The following is a 25,310-nucleotide window of genomic DNA, read 5'->3' as shown; positions in this document are numbered from 1 at the left end:
ATTGCTGATTTGTCTCCATGCCACTATTATTATTTGGTCCATTGAAAGAGGCATAATACGGAGAAAAAAATCCTTCGTGCTGGAATGGTTGAGTGACAAGCCAAGAGATTATTACCAAAAAGTCATATGGAAATTTTCGGAGGGGTATCAAAAGTATGTAGAGTGTAACGGAGACTATATGAAAAACCTGCTTTGTTGTTAAAAAAAATTGTAACAATTTGTAAAAAAAAGTAAAAAAAGTATAAAAATAACTAAATAAAGATACAAATACAATAAAATTTCAATATACAGAAGGAAACCACAATGGTAATAGGTTATAATTAGTATATAAGTCCATAGCAAAAGTTAACCAGTATGCAGCATGTCCAGAATTCGGGAAAAAATGATATCGATTTGATTTCAATTGGCAAGTGATTGTACATGTTTTTGCATTGTAAAATATTGAGCCCTTAACTAATTCTACATACATGGAGTAGGCAGGTAAAGGTCTTGCTTCCTAAGTAGATATCCGTGCAACGACCTGTCTGAAATTGGAGAAATTAGACAAATGGATTCAAAGATGAATGAAGAAGGGAAAGGGAGAATTTTTAATCTTTTAAAGTAGTCCCTGCAGTGAACCTTGCTCTTTAGTCCGAGTAAATATCTAACAGCTCTATTTTGTTGTTTGAGGATTCGCTCAAACGTTGAGACAGAGAAGATTAGAATTGCACCATGATTTAAGGATGATTAGATCACTAGATATAGTCCTACGAAGTGCCGTGTGATCAGGGTTGCTTGAAGAGAAACTGATGTCTAGATAGGCGATGTTGATTATAAACAGAAGAAACAAAATATGACCTAGTACTGTGCCTTGTGGCACTCCACATTCTATTGCAAGAAGACATCGTTGTATTAACCCTTACTTCTGTTCGTAAGGTATGACTTAAACCAGGCGAGAAGTGTTTTCCTCGTAGTACTGCAATTTGTTAATTAAAATATTATGATAATTACAATCGAAAGCCTTAGAAAGCAATAGATTTATTTTGATGTCTAACAAAAAATGCGAGTTGGTGATTTTTTTTATTACTATGTCAAAACATTTTTCAAATATACGTGAAGGTTACGACTTATTTTTATTACATAAAATAATCTTTACATTCTATCTGCCTGTTCTATCTATTTCAAAACACTTTTGTTAGTATCCAGTTTTTCTGACTTCTGCCATCTGCCGTTGCAATCGTTTACGACACAAATCTAACTCGTAGTTTTTTCGTTTACAGGAAGTCTATCTAATGAACTTCGGTTATATGGAGAAGTCAAAAGATGGCGCTTTCGCTTTACGAACAGAAGAGTCCATTCAAAATTCGCTGCGCGAGTTACAAGAGTTCGCTGGTATACCGGCGACCGGCCGCTTAGATAATAGAACGCTAAAGTTAATAAATACGCCGCGGTGTGGCATGCCCGACAAAGATTTTAGAACGAGAAGAAAAAGATTCACGGTACACGGAACTAAATGGCCTTACACGGATCTCACTTGGAGGTAAGTTTTAAATATTTTTAGATAATTAGATTTATTTTCTTCAATGTAAATATTCTAAGCGAAAGGATAATTAGATTTCGATTTATTGATATCCTTCTGGTCATGTTCTATTTTTTATACCTATGCCTATGCCATTTCGATAGTCAAGAATTAAATGAAATAGAGAAATATTAACAATTATATTTTGAAATAAATAATTCAATATATAGAGGATTCAAATATTAATTAGAGATAATAGAATTTTGTATTTGTATGTTTTAATATTAGTTTTGTATCAATAACTTGAGGCGGTTAGTGTGGAAGAATTGGTCAATCGACCTAATACAAACCTTTATTTACCTTCTTATGTAAAATATCGATATTTTGTTTTTATTGGTAAATTATTTATTATCATTATATTTATTCAATTGTATAACATATTCTAGATGTTTAATAATTTTTAATGAACAGTTATCCCCATTCACACGGATTTTACATACCAATATGCTATTTTATGTTGAAACGTCAAAAATTATAAGAAAATATAGAAACCTATCATTTACACTGTTTATGAGAAACATAGACAAACGAAACATCCTGGCAGCTAATCGCATTTACTTACTGGTCTACCGGTAGAAAGGACCAAATATGACTACGACCGGATTAACTCGTGTTTTTGACATAAAAATAACTTATTACTATCAATATTTGTTGTGAATTTCATGTATTGGAAAATTCAAATGTCTAAAATCTATTTTAGAAATGATTAAAGAAAAACTATCAAATTATAAATTAAAGGATGAATCTAGAGTAATAAGGACAAAAGTTTTTTTGTTGAAATTGAGTGAAATTTCCACCGAAAACAGTACCCAATATTTCAAAATTCTGTCAAAAATCTCGTTTCGGGTTAGGATCCGTAATCAGCTGATAGGTGATATAAGCGATCTTATATCAAAGTTTAGGAAAAGCCCCATCGTAATAACAAGAGTAAAACCTAATTAGAGCAGCTTGTCGCTATCTTTTTGTTCTATTTGTTCTTACTATACCGATAGAAATGGATAAAATATACGAAATTTGTTTTCACTATTGATTATTATTAACGCTTGGGATGTATGTAATTTCATTACTACTTGAGTGAACTCAACACATGTCAAGAATCTTAAAGTGCAATATACCGAGAAATTTGTTATTAGCTCTCGATTTATATCATTTGGTATAAAACTAAACGAAATTGCTGTTTAGTATAGGTTATGGCTATTTCCAGAGAAGAGAACAACAATTGTGTTATTCTAAATGAATCTGATATTTAATATTTTATCCACAAAAGGAGTTTGTATTAGGTATAGATCATTTGTTACTAATAATTTAGCAAAGCATACCAAATTGTTAATGCAGGAAGGAAAAAAAAACTTGAAACCAGTTTTCTGATACAACCTCGGTCGAAAGCATCTTTGCAACTATTTCGAGGCAGAAAGGTAAAGATTCGTGCATTGCATGAGAGCATTGCAAAAATCTCAAACTTCAAAATGTTTTTATTAAGCTTTTTTGAAAATTGCAAATAGCAATTGTTATCAGATTTAAGTTTTATACATCATTGGATAGAGCGGATCAGATATTTTTGTGATAGCATTCAATCTAAATATGAATATAAAATATGGATAAATATGAATAAAAAATGAAATTAAAAGTGTTATTTTTGGTAATTATACACTGGATGGATGGATTTTAATGATCTTGGTCTCAAAATGTTCCATTTTACGGCGGATTTATAAAAAAAATTAGTAGAAATAGCTGGAATGAAAATTTCTCATAGTTTTACTGTTTTAAATCGTAAAAAAAACGGTTTTGCAAAATAATCCTTTACAAAAAATTATGGTAATTATACACTTTCGCGGTCACCTGGTTTTTTGGTTAGGTTAGGTTAGGTTAGGTTAGGTTAGGTTAGGTTAGGTTAGGTTAGGTTAGGTTAGGTTAGGTTAGGTTAGGTTGGCTCTAGAAAATCGAAAAATGGATGGATTTTAATGATCTTGGTCTCAAAATGTTCCATTTTACGGCGGATTTATATAAAAAAAAGTTTTTCTACTATTTAAGGTTTAAAACTATTAAAAACCGTAAATTCAGCCACTACCCCCGTGTTTTTCATAAATTCGTCGTAAAATGGAACATTTTGAGACCAAAATTATAAAATTTATCTATTTTTCGATTTTTAATGGTCCAAAAACTATTAACATTGAAGAATATAGTACGAAACTATTCACGAAAATTGATTGTTTTTCATCGATTTCATTTTAAGCTATAAAAACTGAAAAAATCATTCTTTTTGGATTTTTTTTAAATTGTTAATTAATTTATGTAGACTACAAAAAAAATATAAGAACTTTATCATATAATGAGATAATTTTTTGTAAAGGATTATTTTGCAAAACCGTTTTTTTTTACGATTTAAAACAGTACAACTATGAGAAATTTTCATTCCAGCTATTTCTACTAATTTTTTTTATAAATGCGCCGTAAAATGGAACATTTTGAGACCAAGATCATTAAAATCCATCTATTTTTCGCTTTTCTAGAGCCAAAAAACCAGGTGACCGTGAAAGTGTATAATTACCTTATTTTTTCCCTTCCCAGCATCAACAGTTTTATGAATAAATGATATGAACTTTCTTTAAAAAATATAGAGCAATAACAATATAGAAATAACAAAAATAATTAAACTACTTCGGATGATTTTTGTTTAGTTCAACATTCATATTTTGAACAAATTTAAAATCAACCTAAAAACTAAAATATTGGTAAAGGTTTCACTGTCGGTAATAAGCCAAATGTGTTTTATATGACTTTGTTTAACCTCTGTTGACTATCCCTCTACAAAGCATTTTGTGAATATAAAACATACATTTCTATAATTTTTCTATTCTTATATATTTTAATATACAGGACGAGGTTTATGTGTGACGACGGTTGATAACTTGTTATTATGGAATGTTATCAGTTTGAAAACTAGAAAATGTCTGTAACTCAATATATAATCTTGATTTTATACAACATAAAAATGGTCACATTTTAAATACCCTATATGATTTGGTGCAATTGCATATTTGCAAGAACAATACATTACAATTATAAAAGGATATGTGAGGAAATATATAGGGTGTCGCATTGAACATGCACTTTTGCTTTGATGCACAAGTCATCTTGTAGGTATCGACAGATTATTTTCGTTAATCAAAGATTTTTAATCAAGGTCTCATTCAATAAACAAACTATTTTTTGCTAAAAAATATTTTTAGCATTTTGTCATTATTGTGGCAAACTATTTTAATAGTATAAATTCGAGGTTCCCCTTTCTTGATATTAGGTTTGAAGGAATGTTTCCAAATAATTAATTATTGTACAAATCAATTGAAAAAATAAATGTAATTTGTAAAACAAGTGCGACACAACGTAAGGGTTAGTAACCTCTGCCCAACCTCATGTCTAAATCTACGTAGAAAATCAAATATTTCCGCATACATTCTCCCCGATATGGCAAATACGATTTCGAACAGACAGTACGCTTAATGAAAACTGTTTCAATATAACGAATAATTGAATTGAATCTAGCAGGAATTAAACAGAAGAGTTGATGAATTCAAAAATACGATAATCATATTTTATACTTGTGCTGGATAGCCATATGGCCGATAAAATTGGTTACGAATATTTGTCACATAAATGTTATTCAGTGTGTTAGGTCCTTATGTAACGTATAAATTAATTGTCTACTTAATTATTTATGCGAATGAAAAATTCTGGAGCAAAACAATTTTTATAAATGAAACTACATTTTCGGTCCCTTCAAACCTCTATGGCAAAGCAACCTTTATACAAATTTTAAATGGAAAGCAGTGGCGTAATAAACCTTGTTTAAGGGGGTAGTTTTAATATCACAAAGAAACGAAGTAGAATAAAGAAACTAGGAGAATAAAAAAATCTTTTCGATATTTAATAATCTAAGAAGAATCTTCGACAGAAGTAAGTAAGAAGAGGAATACGACGATGTATGAAATGGAAAGAACTAAAAGGGACTATTATAAGTACGTTAAACTACAAATAACAGGAATGAAACCAGAAAAAATTTCAAAGAATAAGGTTATAAAATAGGAGAGTAGGCTATAAACATGAAGCCATCGATAATAATTGCACTAATATATACAGGTTATATGATATTGATAGATAATATCCAGTAAATACTAATAAAAGTAAATAGAACCTATAGCCCATACCTACGTCGTCTTCCCAACCATTCATACATCTCAGACTCATTGAAACTATCCGATCTCATACGCCTCACTGCATGTGTTCCAGCTTCTTCATCACTTTTTTACACTCTACCAATTATTGGTCACTATTTTATCACTTTGTTAAACTCTCTCAGTTGCCAGAGATTTTCAAATTGTACAAAATCATAAACACCGTTAGTAAGTAGTAAAATAAGCATTGTGATTTTCCTATCTTACGGCATTTTAAGTCATTTTAAGTTTATCTATAACTTGCTAATACTGAATATTGAATTATAAAACGTAAATTGACGAGTAAAACGTACCTGCATATAAGGACCTTTGGTTTAGACGGGGTACCAGGCGTGAACTGCGTCCTTTTTGTACCCCATTCGTTTTTTTATGGAAAACGGAATTTCAAAGCAAAATTAATTATTTGTAAATAAAAAAAAAACAAAAAAAACATTTCAATTCCAAAGTAAAAAACATTTCAATTCCAAAGTATCTTTATAAACTTGATTGAATTACGAAGGATTGTAAAAAAGGTGGTACCACATACTCATCTTCTTCTTTGGTAACCATGTTTCATCCAGATGAATTATGTGTCTATTAGAACTTCGTTAGTCTTTAATCTGACACAAAAAATCTTGTCGCCATCGAACAATCGTTGAGGTTTCGGTTATTGTCATCCCAGTTTTTTGTGACAACATGCTAACAAAACTTGATGCAACTGGTATAATTGTCTGGATAACTTGCTACCTTTTGCTGTATTACATCTAATGTCGCAACCTGGTTCTCCTCATATAAACTATAAATTGTCCTAGATATAAAAACTTGAGTAGCTTTGTCAACTGATTTAATATTTCTATTTATTTAAAGAAATTTTTGAATTAAATAAATTTAACCGAGCGATGCCACTGCTTATCGCAGACTGTCTGGCAGGAGTATTTCGAAGAAATTGTGTACATACGCCTTCCGACAGCTTCGGCCAATAGAAATGCATTTATATTTACGATTCGATATTTTGACACACATTCATCAAGTCCACGTGGATTGACGGTTTGTTAGATGTTTACCGAATTTTAAACGGGGAGTAAACATTATTTTTCATTTCTTAATTTTGTATGAGTGCCGTGCGTATTTATGAAATATTGATTGCTCCTCGCATTACAGTCTTCTGTTTGTTTGATTTCTATCGATTGAAGAAGATAGCATGTAGAAAATATGTGTTCGATAAATCGGATATTGTGTCACGTTATGGAAGATTTCCACAGTTTCTACCTTAGCTTCATACTGATTTGTGTGATACACAAATATTCTAATAATATATATTTGTTTCAATATTATGGGATTTAACAAAGGCGGTTCTCTTTGTAAGACTACTCTAGCGGTCTAATTGGGTTGAAGTTATTAAGGAGTTGAACCCCCCCCCCCTAACTTAACCTACAAATTGTCTCCGTTATCAATCTAAGACGGAACTTATCGTTTATAACATACTAAAGAGAATAAAGGCAACAAATAATGAGTGCAGAGATAATATTGAACCAATTCCATTTTGGGAGTGTGCTACTGTACAGAGTGTTCCACAACGAGTTAAAACTATCTGTATATGTCAAAATATTTATAGTAAAATAATGAAAATTTCTACGTTTGGGTTTTCGGATACGATCTTTTTAACTAAAATATTTTCAAATATGGCTGTAACTGTAACTTTGTTATTTTAAACAGAACATCCTCTATATTATTACATTTTTGAAATCTACATAAAATTTTAGTATACTTTTGTCTAAAAACTTTTTTTGCAAAATGTATACTTATTAATTTGACCTTATAAATTATTTTTTTGCGAGGGTTCCCCTTAAAGATATGAAAGTTTTCTATTCTATACAGTGTTCAAAGTTTAACTTTATAAATATCAAATTTCTTTATTTTTTTAAATAGAATCACCCGGTTTTCTCTATTTTAATGCATTCAGAGGTAAAAAATAAGGCAAATTTATGTATACTTTCCTATACCTAAACCTTACCGTTATCGTTATCTATATATCAAACGTTTACTGTAAAATTGTAGAAATGCAGGTGCGGACTAAATTCTATTTATTCATTATTAAATTGAGAACGAGCCATTTTAACCATTTTCGAAAGTGTCAACAATTGACTAATGATAGTTAAAAAAGCCTACTAAAAGTATACATAAAAAATTGAAACTTGTTAAAAAATACAATAATAATTTAAAACCTCAAATATCTCGGTAACGACTAAAAGTTGGAATAGGATTCGTAAATATAATTTGATTTGATTTTTATACAGACTTTGACAAGATAAAGAAAAATACTTTTTTGTTTCTTAGTGCTTGCTTTAGACACCTGCATCTCTAAAAATTTACAGAAAACATTTAATATCTGGAGAACGGTAAGGTTTAGGTATAGGAAAGTTCACATTAATTTGCCTTATTTTTTACTCCTGAATGCATTAAAATAGAAAAAACCGGGTGGTTCTATTTAAAAAAATTAAGAAATTTGATATTTATGAAATTAAACTTTGAACTCTTTTTATACACACCCTGTATAGAATGGAAAATTTCTCAACAAAGATTCAAATACGTTTGACCTTGCTAAAAGCAACCGAACAGAAACAAGTTTCATATCTTCAAGGGGAACCCTCGTAAAAAAATAATTTATAAGGGTCTTCAATGGTCAAAATTTTTACAAAAAAATTAATACCTCAAAAAGTATGCATTTTTCGAAAAAAGTTTTTAGACAAAAGTACACTAAAATTTTACGTAGATTCAAAAACTGTATTAATATACAGGAAGTTCTATTTAAAATAACAAAGTTACAGTCGACTTCCGGTCACTTTGAATACTACCTTTAATTGGTATGAGCGACTGAGAAGTGGAAACGAGTCAGGTAAAACTGAGGAATCATATAATCTCAATTATTAAAATGGGAAAGGGAATGCGTAAAAGTTTAGAAACAGACGATTTATTATTCGAGATCGTAGAGAAGAAATAGACCTAATTGGCAATTTCTTCGAGCAACAACCCCAATTACCAGATTTAGCATTATGTGACTTTTTATAATGATACTATTTTTGATATTGAAAAATTAACGAGTAGATGAAAGTCATTCCAAGGAAAGCCTTTCAGAAGTGCTTTCAGTCTAGCATTTTCTGTTATAGTATATACACTTTTAACCAATGGCGAAGAAGATTAATTTATGTTTCATGTAACTTTGTTATCAATTTAATAACTCTTCTGATCACACCTCGTATATTACCCAATGTCTCAAAATATGAACTTATGGCGATAAAAGAGCGTTTTTTATTGGCTAGTAACGGCAGACTAAGAAATTCTGTATATTCCTAAAATTTAGTTAGAAAAATTCCTAATAATATCGATCGCGAATGGAAAATCATTTAATTTCGAATCGCTTATTGGGTATTAGGCAACACCATTGTCTTGTTTATAATTAAAAATAGAGAATCACGTCTCGAATTTTCACGGATTTAATGGAACAAAGTTTGTATAGATTCATTTTTAGACGAAAGATCCAGAAAGCTAGACACTTAAAATCAAGCCCGTAACCACTTAACCACGTCTTTTATTAGCAAATAATTTTCACCAATAAATTTTCTTCACCCCGAACGTCAGACATGTGTATATGACTGCAAATTTTAATATATTAGATTATTATCATGATTTAGGTCTTAGAAATATGTGCAACGTTTTAGGAACAGCCCCTTTTATAATACTTGTCGAAACCTCCTCCTTAACAAGGCACTTTGCGGTGCTTTTGATGATCATAATGTAATTTTCCCATTTATACTAGTATTTGATAGTGATAGCATTAAATTATATATAGATTGTCTCAACAATATGTTTTCGATTACATAGACTATTATGAATGTTATACTTCTGTTTGTGGTATTAACTATGTTATAAAAATAGGCGAAAACTTTTTTTTAATCAAATTTTATTTATAATGCACTGAAGGATGAAATTTTTGTCTTTAATTTTGGTACATTTGAACGTTAGGAGTAATATTTAAATAATAGATGCTGGTGATAGCATAGTTTAAAAAATATATTGTGAGGTACAGAAATGTCAGTAAAAGTTAGTTATATAGGAACTAATACTTCTAAAAATACACTTTTCAATAAATTTAGAATTCCTTGTTATAACTATATATGATAAAATTAAAATTATTCGAAAAATATATTGTGTAAACCAATTATTTAAAGGTGAATGAACAAAAACATGGAATCTAATTCGTACAAAGTTATTCATTTTTCTCGTAGTTACAGATTTTTGTGTATTTTGTATCTAACATATGAAAAATGAAGCAACAGTTTGATAGAAGAGAAGGAAAATAGATTTTGTTCATAAGAAACCTACGGAAACAATCAAACTTTTTTAACGAATAGTTATGATCTCCCGATATGAGAGAAAACACTGCAGATGGCTCTGAGCCACACAAATAGAGTTGAAATGTATATTAACAACCTTTATTTCGAGGAGATATAATAAACTACCAGGAGAAAGATTATATTGGGACTCTAAAAACGACATGCCCAACAACATAGTGGCATATGTTAAGAGAAGGAACAGACTTACTAAATTATCCAATGTGGACAGAATGTGGAAACTATGTTCCCTTGCGCAAAAATTAAAAAGAAATATGAGTTAGCTTACTTCAAGCTAAGTGTTAACAACCATTATCAGAAAAATGGTTTATTGCAGAATAATGGTCGGTCAAGGTTCGATAAGCATATAGGACGGTCTGGCCCCTTTGGTTCAATGTTAATAACTGTTTTTGCTTTCTTTTTTGTTGATTAGCTTTGCTTATTTTAGAAATGGGGAGATATTGCATCAAATACTGCTACTCATTTTCTTACAATAAAAATAAGAACGTTCTCTAAATGAGACGGATTAATATTAATTCATTCATCGATATTATGTTCAGAATATTTTTTATACGTACGCCAGTGTCCGAAAGGTTCAATATAAATTCCCTTCATACCCTATTTAGCCTTTTACTCTTTAAGTTTTTTAGAAAAAATTAACTTGGCATTTCTCAAATGTCAATTACTCTAGCTTCTAAGGTTATAGGTTTGAATTTTATTGTAACGTTACTTCACTAATACATTTTACTACGTGTGCAGTGTTTTATTGTTCATGAATGATTTTCTATCGTTATTCACAATATTTTAGCCACCGATCAGATTTGACGAATATTTTCATGTATTTAACAATATATTCCACATGACGGTAAGGATGAAAAAATATATTAGTATAAATTTTTGGAGTAGATTGTAAGAAGCCGCGAACAACGATTTATTTATTCTACTTAAGTTAGGCCTAGTTTCACTAGGAATAGATTAAAATTTTTAAAAATGGTTCACATTCAAGGGAACGAGAAAGCTTTTAATTATAAGAAAGTCCTAAACAACTTGAGTAAAATACATGCAGTATTTCTATTTTATAAATTATTAATAAACCTGAAAATAATTTAATTGATAGCTGCTATTTGTTTTTGAAATATAATGCATAAGGAAATATCAATCTTTCTGTAGAAAACAGATTTTCATTTTCATATTTTTTATGTAGAAAGCAGGCACAATAGGATAAACCCTATTACACTCGATTAGTTCGTTTGCTGCCTGCCGTGTGCAAATGCCTGTGGATATTGAACTTCTGTGTGTGATAGTGTTCGGAAAAGACTTGCCTTGGTAGCTGATTCAACAGGCTAGCACTTCTTTAAATAAAGAGGTCCCGATAAAATGAGGTCCTGGGCGTCTGCAGGCGAACGTCATGGGCCACGTCTGCTTGTCGAGTAGGTCTTGTAGATTGTAGATGTAGATCTTTTGGTTAATATAATGTCGAGTTATATTTTGTTGAAGACTGGAATAGGTCGCAACGTGGAATTTTTACCTGTTAAATTGATTTTTGATTAAAAGAAAGTGTAAATCAGGACAATTCATCCCTAAAAAAACAAGAAAATATGTATAGACAAGTACTAAATTATATATTTCACAGGTTAATTGATATAAGTTGTTTAGCTCATATATTTTCATCTAAAGAAAGTAAAACTCATTGCGGTTAACTTAGATTTCCAACAGCACATTCATCTTTTATCGCATCATTAGCCATTATTTTGTGCCAATACTTCTTATAAAAATTCAGATGAGATTTTTACCATAGAATTACAAAGGAAACGTGCAGCATCCTTTAAGTTTATGTCTTTTACTACCTTACGTCCTTGACGACTTTTTCGGCGAAATCATTGTTTTACGCCAATGGCATTTTTATCCGTAGATTACAAGAGTGTTGTATAATTTTGTGTTTGAACAAACTAGAGATCATCTAGTTACCTCTACTATTACAATCCAAAATAGATAATGTTTTAGACAGAAAATTTGTAGAAACGAAAATGTGATCTCGTTGGAGCCAGTCCAAAAAAGTTGACGTAATCTCGGCGCGAGAAACTATAGCGCATTTCCTATCTTAGCAATCAATAGGTATTTAGAAAAATTTCAATTTATAGAATGAAGTTTTCATGAAAACTGTAATAAGAAGAATGTCAATAATTTCATTTATTTAATAATTTTCTCCCCATTATTTCTTGTCAATTCTCATAATAATTAATTTAAGAAATGAAAAATGGCCTCAGTGTCATAGTGTCATCATACATAAGCTAGATAGGCTGTAGTTTTTTTTAATCGAACATTATATCAATCAAATAACATTAGTACATTTGCCAAAATTTAATTGTATTTTCAATATTTGTATAACGACAATTTATGAGTTTTTTTTTTGATATTTGATCTAGATAATTATCCTCGATACAGTTGTAATGTATATGTATGTATAAACAACAACTACTTTCATTAAAATTGTTTTTTCTCCTTTTCTTTCGTGTACGTCCATACGTCACTATTGGCGCCCATAAATTGACATGAATCGACATCAATCGACGTCAATAGACATCATAAGACATCGATCAACATCAAATGACAATAGACGCCAATTGGCTTCAATAGATGTCATTTCATGTCAATTGAGGTCGTAAGACAATGTCGTCAAGGAAGTAAGGTATTAAAAGGCATAATCGTAAAGAATGCTGGACGTTTCCTTTTTAATTCCATGGTAAAAATCTCATCTGAATTCTTATAAGAAGTATTGACACAAAATAATGACTAATAATGTGATTAAGGACGAATGTGGTGTTGGGAACCTAAGTGAACTGCAACGAGTTTTACTTTTATTAGATAAAGTATATGAACAAGCTGCGAAATATGTAATTTAGTACTAGTCAATGAGTATTTTTTTGTTTTAGCGATGAATTGTCCTGATTTTCAGTTTCTTTTGAAAAAAAAATCAGCTTAACGGGTAAAAATTTCACGTTAGGTTGCAACATAAAACAACAATTAACACTAACCATAAATTATCACTTAATGAATATCAAATTTTATTTCCATATTTTTCCACCATTTAAAAACATTGAGACTACACGCATTAGAGAGAAAGCAGTGATCCGAGGTGCAGGTGCAGTTCCTTAGTGAAGGGCTCTTCTGCCATTTGAATTGAATAGGGGAAGCTGTATGTGACGTCACGAGTTTGCTGAGTACTCTCATAAAAGTCCTCGAGTGAAGTGACCTCTGTGTGTTGATAAGCTTATACCGAGCGAGCGTCAACTAGCCGAAAACAAGGATGCCTTATACATATACATACAAGATGAATAATTTTTCACAAGGCGTGTGTTTTGAGCTGCATTTTTTATTATTATCTATAGTACTGAGTACTGTAATTAAATAACATCTAATTAAAAGGATTGACAAATACAGATTAGATAAATATGGGGAAAAAATAATTTTAGTTAATTAAATATTATTTTTTACGTGAGAAAACAATTAAAAATTTAATAACTGCAAGCAAAAACTGTTTTTCGACCAATAATGTTATAATTAATGTTCTTTGAGACTTTAAATGTGTAATATCTATTGATTATGTGGAAAAAACCATTTGTCGATAAAACAGTTCGGTTTCGTGAGACAATGCGCGTGTCGTCCGCTATTGTTGCAGAAAAATGTAGGTATTGACTATATTGACCATAATATAGTTGTTTATTCACAATTTTGAGAAAGAGGGCTCTATTGAAAATCACATGCCCCAATATTCTGATAACTTACAATTTTCGGTTTCTTATGATTTATTACATTAAATGTTTATCCAAGTCAGCCTCTTGTGAAGACTTACTGAAAGACTTACTGAACACGTTCACACCACCACTATACCGATCCTCACAAATACACAGTCTGGCGTGCTTTTGATAACAAATCGTTTTTAAAGACTGAAGGTAAACTGAATTCTCATAACTTTATATACCTACTAATACTAAATTCACCCACCAATGAACTTCGACTTGCGGAAAACACTTCCAGCGAGAAAAACCACTTCGGCGGGAAACTGACTACTTAACTGATAAGCTATAGAGTGGGCTGTGAGGATTACGCCTTTTTTCCCTATTTAAACTATTCTCACATTTAACAACCACATTGCTTTCAATTAAAATACTCAATTTTTCCGTCCATATTTTAAATCTGCTCTCTAAACCGGACATTAATAGACTTCGTAGTCTGCCCAACATACTTTTTGTCACACATCAACAACGGTTTCAGAAATTTCAACCAAGTTATGAAGACTTGACTATATCTTTTCCACTAAAATTTCAAGCCTTTTTTGGAATCGTAGTTTGGTTCTATGTAACTGAACTAACTCACGAAACCCCGTTATTATGATTAATGGGGTCTTTTACACATTTCTAGGAAATAAATATATCTACGGCCTAAAGACAGTAAGCGGTGCACTACAATAGCGATCCATGTAACTGGGGAGTTGTTGGCAAAACTACTGCCTGTCTAAAATGTATTGCTAAATTTCTGAACTGCTGAAGACTATAAAGAACTTCATTCATTCTACTTCTGATTTTAAAACACTTCGGCGGTTGAAGGTCGTCGACAGTAGATGAAGGATACATCTAGTAATCAAAACAATCATCGGCCAGTCATTTGATTTGAATATATTCAAATCATTATTACAGAAAAATGAGTTTTTTCTTCAATAGTAAATATTTTAAGATATACAAAATATAAGAAATATCAATAGCAATGACCATAAAATGGCAACTATTAATTTTTAGGTTAAATCTAGGCATCAAATTGATAGAATTCACAAAAAAATCCTTAATAATGTATCAAAAATTTTTGAAACTATAGTTATCACGCACCCCTCATTGGAATTACTATTTTTAATACAAATTAGTATATAACGTATAGAATTAAACCCGATTTTAGACTTCGGGTGATGCGTGATGCCTAAAATTAGGCACTGGATCTACATAGTAATTCTTCGATCCGGTCCTGTGGTTTGGCGGAAGGCGTTTTATAAATCCGCTTATAATAAGTTTAATAGGCTTCATAGGAATCTAGTCCTCTGGACGTAACTTCCACGTCTATATATCTATATAAGAAAACGTGTTGGAATTACAACAATTGGCTTCAGGAAATCTGGAATGTGGAAACTTCACAATTGGGCCACAATAATATATTGGATTCAACAGCTACATTAAAATGGACGATATGATACTTCAATTAAATCTCGAAAAACTATAAAGAATGTTTCCATTTCAAAGCGACAAGACTAGGCGAATAAAGCACCTTTAACAGCCACTCAAGTTTTTGCCGATGGACCCAAGATTATGGAATATGCCGGATTGTCAAATTTTAGGATAGAGACTTTCAAAGCTCCGAATTTTTGTATCATATTCCGAACGAACTAGAAGATTTGTGCAATCACTACAATACTTATTCGATCGATTACTGGGGTAAAGAACGTATTTTTTTCCGTGAGACTTTAAAACACTAGATTCGTACATATTTAATTCAAAATGTCTCACTAAAAACCACAGATCTTCTAACGAGACAGCCAAGCATTGCAGGACTTTCCATACTTGAGCTCCAGGTCACACCAGAATTGAGGGTAAGGATCTTAATGCCTTAGATTTTTGATTGGCCACGTTTATGCTGACTTAGGGTATGTTGGCTTTGTTTTTTCAATAAGTACCTAACGAGTCTAATATCGCGTCTCGAGAGAATAATATGCTGTAGAAGAATGTTTTAATAGATTTGATACAAATGGTCATAATACTTTAAGGTGATAACTGATATTCATACTTGAACTCTATGATGTATTATATTATTATTCATCATGAAAATAACGGAAAATTATTGATACCGACGCTCATGGAAGGTAGTAAATGTCAGGTCATGGATATGGATTATAGGGTTAGTTTGGCACTTGAAAAGTGATAAAGACAGAGCGAGACGGTATATATTCGAAAGAAGGACGGTATAGGCAATGAAGCCGTAGGCCATAACCGGTTTTCATAACAATGTTAAACAATATGTAGATTGAAAATGACGAAAATCAAATTCGTAATTGAAATCCGGATCCTCAACATGTATACGGTTCTCCAGTGGATTCTAATTAATGAACTAACGAATTGATTTTGATGAGGATGAACGGTAAAGATCATATCAAGCTCTTCTTATTTGGATATATAACTGGTATAGGTCAATCTTCAATTCAATGAAATTCCAAATACGTAATTCGATACGAGTCCAGAAGTTTGCTTATGTAACTCCGTACAGGTATAGCTAATTCAAGTACTTAGGAGGTGTGATTAAAAACTGCAGTTAATAATTTTTTAATATCAATTACTATGTTGTATGTCTTTTAATCAGTTTATCTCAAACTTTGACGCGCCGTGATAAGTTTGAACTGGTCACTTTGTTACTTTACAGCTTCTGGTGAAATGCAATAATATTGAATATTGTTTCTAATTGGAAAGAATACCAAAGAAGCTCATTATAAAGTTATACAGTAAATTGAATCCTTTCGTCACCACCGCTATAAGTGCTTCATCAATTAGCCTCTATTTGTCCCAGAACTACATACTTCACGTATTTTTTTATATATACAGCATATAAAAACGACTATGTTTTTTTTGTTTGTTCATAGGATTTATCCATTTCGAGACAAAACAGTCCCATTGCAGTAGTAGCATTCGTGTTGCTATTTTTTAAAAAGAATCCACTTTATCTGACAAGATCGCTGTATGAGCCCAGTGAAACATAACAAGAGGAGAGTGAAGATTTAGTCTATGATTTAGAGGAATGGGAAGAAACAGAACAGAATAAAATTTTGAAACATTTGTGAAATAAAAACGACATTATGATACGGATACTGTTACTGCACTTATTTTGGTATACTGGAAATCGAAATTTGCAGTTCCATATGAACAAAAAGGGATCGTAGCCTAAAACATTAACAGAAATGGATGAGGAAATATTTCCTTTTAGCGACTAGAGCCCTCAAATTTGAGACAATCATAGGAGTTTAGGATAAAATAAAATTGTTCATTCAACCTTTAACGTTCTTAATCAGTACTGATCAAAACTTAGTCTCTCATATCTAGTATCCGTGTGAAATTATATTTATCCCATTAGAACTATATCGGATATAGTTAGTTATTGTTCTAACTAATATTTTTTTTTGAAAATCCGTTGGTGAGTTAACTGTCTAGTGTTTTATTTTATTCTTGAATCTAAAGCATAGTAAATAATAATTCTTTATGTAACTTTTGTACCATTCATTTTGTTGTTCTTTTTAGAGAGATATCATACCCCGTATAACCGTTAAGATCCCGATTTTGCTTTATACCATAATTCGCGCCTTTTTATTGCCGTTTCGAGATATCGAAATCAAATTATAATCTCACGCTATGAAAATTCTAAAATGGAATCAATTGGGAAATAACTTTTTTCTCTCCCTCCAAGTTCAACTGAAGGGGATGTTGTCGTCAAAATCGAGAGAGAGAGAAAGATTAAAATAAATGAATAGTATACATGGTGACTGTATTAACCTGTATTAACAGAATTTGTTATAGAAACTTTATATAACCTATTTCTCTGATTGTTTCTTTTCTTCAGTGGTGAACCATTAACATTGAATTTGAAAATAACTAGCTTTTTAAACAAAAGTCATAAGCAAAAATGGGTGGGAAAGCGAAAAAAAATTAAGAAAATGTATAAAACTACCTTTCAAACTAAAATAAATTGGTGAAATCGATGAAAAAAGTTTCATCCTTAATATATTTACCTGTTCGAACTAATACAATGAAGTTATAAAGTTAAATCGATGAAATTCAGACTTCCAACGATATAGATGCGCTAAGGGAACTTATTGCAGCAAATAGTCTGATGTTTCTCAATCTAACGAATATCTGTTGTGGTGATCTAACCTTAGCAGTAAGCTTGTCTGACTTTTATCTGGTTCAATGAATGTGGAGCAGCGAGAGTATAAAAAATATCACCACAGTATTGGAAGGTGATGGAGGAAAAGAATCTAGAAATGGAATTTTGCGACTTGAATAGACTTTAATTAACGTAGGGTCTCGACAAATTTATTTCATTTACATTCAGAGGTGACTATACAACAAAAATGACTACTACGTACATAATGATTAATTAACGGAATAAAAAAATATTTGACGAGAAACGTATATTTTATTTGCATCACTTAATAATGAAACATCGAAACTGTTGAGTTTTTCTTAACACCATGGCTCCACACCAGTCACAAATTAAAAAAAAACATCTTAGAAACTATTTCCTTCAAATATTTACTATCAAGATTTCACTATAGATGTTAAAATGTTTCCATATCTCTAATATGATTATCTCTTAAAGTGATATTTCACTGAAATTCAACTGATAATAGGTGGATAGTAGAAAAAAATGTTTTTAAAACTCTGCCCAGTTCTACTGAAAAATATGTTTTTCCAGTTAGACATAGGCCTAGCATAGTTTTCATGAAAAGTGCTTGAACAATTAAATCCAAAATAACAATAGAGATGAAATAAAGTAGGTGGTTGATTTTTTTAGTCATTTAGTCAAACAACTATTCGTAGGTTGTGAAAAGTAAAAAATTTTATCATATAATTCAAGTGTAATTGATTAAATTTTCAGGAGAGAAATTATTTTGACTAGCATTAATAGGAAATTAATAGGAAATAATAATAAAATCCGTGCTCTTGTACTCAATAATCATCGAATAATGAAAGCAATCTGCAAGGTGTGTGCCGAGATTGCTTAGCATTGATCAAAATCTCGCTCGTATTAGAAAGTCGATGCACTGCACCTAAGGAACGTGCTCTCAAGAAAGCAAAACCTTTTTTCTGTCTATAACGTCATGACCCACATTATTTGAGATTCCAAGGGTGCAATCTTTCTTGATTATTCATAAAAAGGAAAAACAACTAAAGAACACTATAGTTCTGATTTTCTGAAACGTTTTAATGCCGAACTCGACAAGAAACAACAATTTATTGAACAGTACCTATCCATTTGCAATTGTTACAAATTAGCCGAATTGCATTATTTATCACCTCATTCGTCATTTTAACCTGATTTATTTCCCTGTGATAACATTCTGTTCCAAAATATAAAACAATGGGTTCGTGGTAAGCGATTTCAGACAAATAAAATGGTGCTGGCAGATAAAAAGGCGTATTTTGCGGAAGGTTTGAGAAATTGTGAACCCGCTGAACTAAGTATGTATTTAAATTTCAAAGGAGATCATGTTAAAAAATGAAATGTTTCACAATAAAGGAACTTTTTTATTAAAATCATTTATTTTATTGAAACATATTTTGAAAGTTCTAGGTTCATTTTTTCCGGTTAGTTTAGTTCAAATTTTTTCACTAGATGCATTTAGTTACAAGGTGAAATTATTGCTTACAATCAATGTTGCTAGTTGTTGGACTCTCTCTATACAAAGTTCTTACTATAGGCTTGTTTCCACTGAGAATAAATCGAATGGCTTTGAATTTCTAATGATTAACCATGATAATTAATAAATAAAAAAACTTTTCTACAAAAATAATAAAAGATTAATAATATTTTTGGAAAATACAGTCGACAAAATGAGGCGTTTAATGACATTAAATACCAATCAGAAAAGCGTCACACCTCGCGAAACGCTATGTTGTAGCTGTTTTTTTGGAAAAAGTGACCAAGCTATTTAGAGTTTTCAGCAATGAAGTATTGTGAAATTAATAAAGTTCGTTTTTAGTTTAAACTTAAAAGACAGGTATAATTTGCCATTGAATCAGGATTTAACAAAGCAAACTGCAGTAATTTGCTCAAAATTGACGCCGTTATGCTTGACAAATTTTTTGCAATGAACACCTACTTTTGTTCATCGGAAGTCCGCAGTGTTAAAACTTATATGTAAGTATTATGTGAACAACAAACAAAGTCTTATTTAATTAGCAGTTACCAGTCAGAGACGTATTTAACAACTGTGGAATGAAAATAATTAACTGATTTTGAGGTTAGCGAATACAAAGTTTCAATAACTTTGTATAACTTAATTAAGTCATAACATTTTATATGTTATGTTTGGTATATTATATAGATTTTGCAAAATTCATTACTTTTACTATGCATTTATAAATATATACATCAAGTTTTGTTTGATACTTACATCAAAATGATAATAATAAGAAATAATTTGCGAAATCAGTTGATAAACTATAAACATATTGCCTCTTTGCAATTTTTAACCACGTCATTCAAGATGCCATGACAGTCTTGGCCTTTTTCGTGGTCAGTTTCAAGTTCTTTTCTAAAAACTCAAAATACTAACGTAAAAAACCTATTTTTTTTACAATAATATATTTTTGGCGTGAAATAGATGCTAAGCTATAGTTTTAAACTAATTCCCAAATTTTGTCAACTAGCCTATTGTCTTGTAATCAACCGGAATCCCCAACCAACAATTTAATTTTATAAAGGTGTTCCAATCGATTACCTGATCCTTCGATATTTGGTTGGATTTTGATCCAGAGTAACTAAATTTCTCTCCACAATTGCAACTCGCGGGCAACAGGATTGCCTCCGAATCAATAAAGTTGTAGAAAGTTGTAAAGAAGATTTTTATCAAAATATATGACGTGTTACATATTTCTATAACAAACAGCTGTCAGTTTCTGAGAGATAGAGGACTCTGCTGGTACAATGTCCACCTAAAACATGCCTTTTTCTGTATTTTACAATTATTTTGAAGCAACTATGATCACAAACAATTTTTTAGTATGTATGTAAAGACGATGACTGGGATAGAAACGTGCCTCCGACAGTACAATTGTGAGTCATGTGTAGTAATTATGTAAACTGCGAGTTCATCCGAACATAGTATTAGGTGAAAATTGATCAGTGAAAAATTAGTGATTATGATATTATTTAGTTGACATATTTTAACCTAAAAACAAATACATTCAAAAATAATAATATTTCACTTTAGATTGCAACACCCTGTTGGTATTACAGGACGGAGATCAAAATAAAGGTATATTAATCCCCGCAATAATTGATCCAATTTCGCAGACGACTTACGTGGAGCGATTTCTTCCACGTCTGAAAACACAATGTCCATAGAAATAGTAGGAAATCTCCCTCCATTTTATACTATAAGAGTTTTTGAGAATATTTCGTAATTCAAGCTAGTTAATCGTGGTGTACTTCTTCTATAGACCAAGAAGTTCTTATTAATGAGCACCCATTAACTCGATGGAATTTTATTATGAAAATCAAATTATCTATTTACAATTCATAGTTCTCACTGGTTTATCAGAAGATTTTACATATTGTGTGTGTATAAAATATCCCAAAACGGTAACTACTGATCAATGATATGATGTCTACAATTAGTCTTTCGTCTTCTTCTTGAAACATCCTAGAATTTTCGAGAAAATGAAGTCGACAGAATAGAAAAACGTCCAAAATATAAATTTCTCTTTACATTACTAAGTATGGTAGCAATGTGGTTTTTTAATGTCAATTCAGAATGATTGAAAATCCTAAAAACATTCAACAGCTTGAATTTGTTTACAAATAACTATTTGCAATCTATTAATGTCAATTAGTAATGTCGGAAAGTGGGTTATACCTGAACTAATCGAAAAAAATCGCAATGAAAGAGTCACAGTATACAGTTTGCTTCTTGCTCGTCTCTTTTTTTAAAGCAAATTGTTACCGAAGTTCAAAAAGAAGCTTTAGCAAGTTTACTAGTATATTTTATCTACAACTTAATAGAACTTTATTCAGGAAACATACAGCAAACTGAATATGAGAGACTGCATACAAGTTAATTGTTTCTTTTTGATTTTGTTGCATATATGTTGCTGGTGTACCAGGTGGTGGATGTTATGAAACTGAAAATATTATTTGCAAAATCTGTCTTACTATTTTCGGAATAATCTACGTCAATTAACACCACAGTAATTGCCTATGAACGGAGAAAATAATGTTCTATACATAAATTACATTCTGGTAATTTTGAACAAAAATTATAATTTTATTTGCATTATATTTGTAGGACGAAGATTTGATCATTAACTAGGGTAGGAAAATTTTTTGCAATAGTGCATTTTCTCGTTTTTGTGCTTTTGTATTTGGTTCGCTGACCATAATAATCGGCTTAAACATAAATATAAAAGTGTTTAGATATTATAAATTACTCAAAAGTAGTTGATTAAATGATAGTTATATTAATATTAGTAGATAAATTAGTTAAAAGTGTATTAGGAAAAGTCATAAATTATTGATAGTGTGTTGCATTCAAACTCTATTCACAGCGTAAGCAAAGTGCGAAATTTTTTTGATATATTCAGCTGCAAAACTCGTTTTAGAGCTGTTTGAGCTATAAACACATTATTTATAGTCCTTTTCATATACTTTCAAAACGTCAAATTCATATCGTGCAATCAATAACAGGGATTGAACCTCTAAAACGTTTGAAAAGCAATTATTTATTGTAACAATCAATGATGACTAGAAAACATATTTAAAAATAACATGCACTACTTAGTAAACAACACTGTTCATGATTTTTGAAATTTCGTTATACTGACAAATGATTGAATTGTAACGTAAAAATTATTTTCAAAATTAAAAAGAGCGATAGTCTTTTGGGCCATGTTTTATCCGTGGTACAGTATTAACATTATTAAATAGAGAAATAACCTTAAGTTAAATACTCATACTTTTTACAGAAAGTACAGTAATCAAAAAGCTACGTAAGTCAATGAAATGATAAAAGAATGTTATAAAGATCGAAGTATGTACTTTTAAGTATCTTGTGACCAGTAATCTTATGTTATTTTTTCTATTTTGTGTACTGCCCAGTTTTATTTAAAATGGAGTTTGTGAAAAACTTTCTAACTTCTAAAAAAATTCGAAGTTTGTATGAAGAACATTACTAGTTTTCGCATATATTTCCAAAATTACATTTAATATATCATTATTTTCTTGTTTATCTATGGTTTGTTTAGAAAATATGAAAACAATTCCAGACATTCGTAACATTATTTTTTTGCATAATAATATATCATTTTTTATATATAAAAAATTTTATTGCGGAAAAAACATTCTATCAACGTTTATATTCCATAAATGTAACTAAATTGTTATTTCTGATTTATATTCCTCATTTTCTCCCATCAAACCAATTGATTCCATCGGATTTGTGTCAAATTGCTGAGGAAATGGAATATGATATTTAATAGACTTACGCCCCCATATTCCAAAACCACCATAAGGGAACAACGTCCCTCGGGTCTTGTAATATTAGTTCACTAAACGCTTTCTCGCTTAGAATCTGGCAACGAATCGTCTCTTGTATCTCACGGCACTTGTCACTTTCGGCGTCTGCAAACAAGTTACATTTTACATATTTATTTTGCACTGACAAATTTACGAAATGTGTTAACAAATAGAAAGAATTGGGTTATTAAAAAAATTAAAAAAGTAAGATAATAGTCGTATTAATATCCTTAAAAGAACTGCCATTGGTTAGCAATGCATCTGACGTTGATTTCACGACTTAATGGATGCTTTTCAGGCAGGCTTTATCTGATCTTTATAGTCTTTCAATATCAGTAATTGTTTCAAAAGGTTTCCAATTCAACACTTTTTTTTTCGGGAAGAGTACAATTACATATGTCTCTGTAATCGAAAGACGTCTAGACTGTTCCTCGTCGTTAATTCAATCAGTCCCCTTGTCGTCAGGTTTTCAAAGATACTATCATCATAACAGATGTCAATATTTTTTGTGCATTTTTGAAATTTAAGTTGTACAAGATCCATGTTTCACGCGACACCGTAAACAAGCTTTATTTATAATTGGAAGTACTTTGCCATGTTGGAACTTTGACTGATTGCAGAGCAAACATTTGCTTGCCTGAAGTGAGAAAATCAGGGAAACTAATCGCAGAAGACGAATCATTCTTCACCGCGACAATGCGAGCTCTTGCAGATCATTTCAAACAAAAACGTTTTTGAACAGTCAGAACATCGAAGTGATGGGTCCGCAGTACAGTTCTTGTTTGGTACCTAATGATTTCTTCTAATTCCCGCAGATCAAAAATGAATTGCGAGGTAAATGTTTTTCTACACCTGAAGAAGCGGTTGATGCGTTCAAATCACATGTTTTGAAGGTACTTCTAACTGAATGGAAAAAATGCTTCGACAATCGTTTCAAATGCATGCAAAAGTGTATTGATCCTAATGGAGAATATTTTGAAAAACTAAAAAGCCGTATCCAATTATAAATATTTGTTTTTATCTGTCTGTTTCAAAAATTTAGCAACTCTCGGATATTTAGTACAGAACAGTTAACTGTAGATAGTAGATAAGTTGTGAGTTTTCTTCCTAATGTCAAAAATTTTTGTATACAATCGAAAATTATTACAATTCTAGAAATCGATGAAATCAAATCGTATATTTTCATAAATAAAAAATATGTATTTTTTTAATTAAGAAAATCGAAATAATAGAATTGATATATTGAATGAAAACTATTTTACGTTTATGAGTAATTCCACTTGTATTTCCATGATGTTATCAATTTCCTACATTTTCTTTCCAATTTCATTTATTACATGAGAAATTTTCAACACCATTCATTTCTTCTTGATAATCGACTGTTTTTTTTAAATCAAATTCCAAAATAGCATTAGATACAATACAAGTCCGAAGTCGCTTCCGGTATGACAAATTATCAGATGTTTTCCCTGCCTACAAATAAAACTTGAATCAGTGATTATCATACTTCCTTTTTCGTTGACATGTTTTCATGAAATATATTTCAATGTATACTAAATAAAAATGAATATAGTACATTGGTGAATAATAATACAATCCATTGTTGTGTTGAAAAATTTTTCTAACTGTGACATCTACTTAACATGATTTTTTTATCTTGTATGTATATAAAATTGCCCAAGAATAAGAATACAGTTAAACCTCTATAAGTCAAACCTCCGTAAATCGAACTTCGATAAGTCGATAACCTCCCAAAACCCGCAGAAATATTTTTTCTCCTTCAAGCACCGTTGCTTAAAATTTTAACTCTTTATAACTCGAAGTAAT

The 25,310-nt window shown here is 30.7% G+C and overlaps 1 protein-coding gene across 2 annotated transcripts in view; it reads left to right on the top strand.

Annotated features, from left to right (window-relative positions):
- The window catches only part of LOC130892353 (matrix metalloproteinase-2-like), a 247,710-nt gene that overhangs the window by 130,429 nt on the left and 91,971 nt on the right, over positions 1-25,310 (top strand). For both annotated transcript variants that reach the window (XM_057797741.1, XM_057797742.1), the window contains exon 2: positions 1,260-1,519. In XM_057797741.1, coding sequence (XP_057653724.1) covers positions 1,260-1,519 — 260 coding nt within the window. The remainder of the gene's footprint in view (positions 1-1,259; positions 1,520-25,310) is intronic.

This window comes from Diorhabda carinulata, chromosome 4 (assembly GCF_026250575.1).
Source record: "Diorhabda carinulata isolate Delta chromosome 4, icDioCari1.1, whole genome shotgun sequence".
In the NCBI taxonomy this organism is placed as follows: Eukaryota; Metazoa; Arthropoda; class Insecta; order Coleoptera; family Chrysomelidae; genus Diorhabda; species Diorhabda carinulata.
This window is presented reverse-complemented; position numbering and strand designations above follow the sequence as displayed.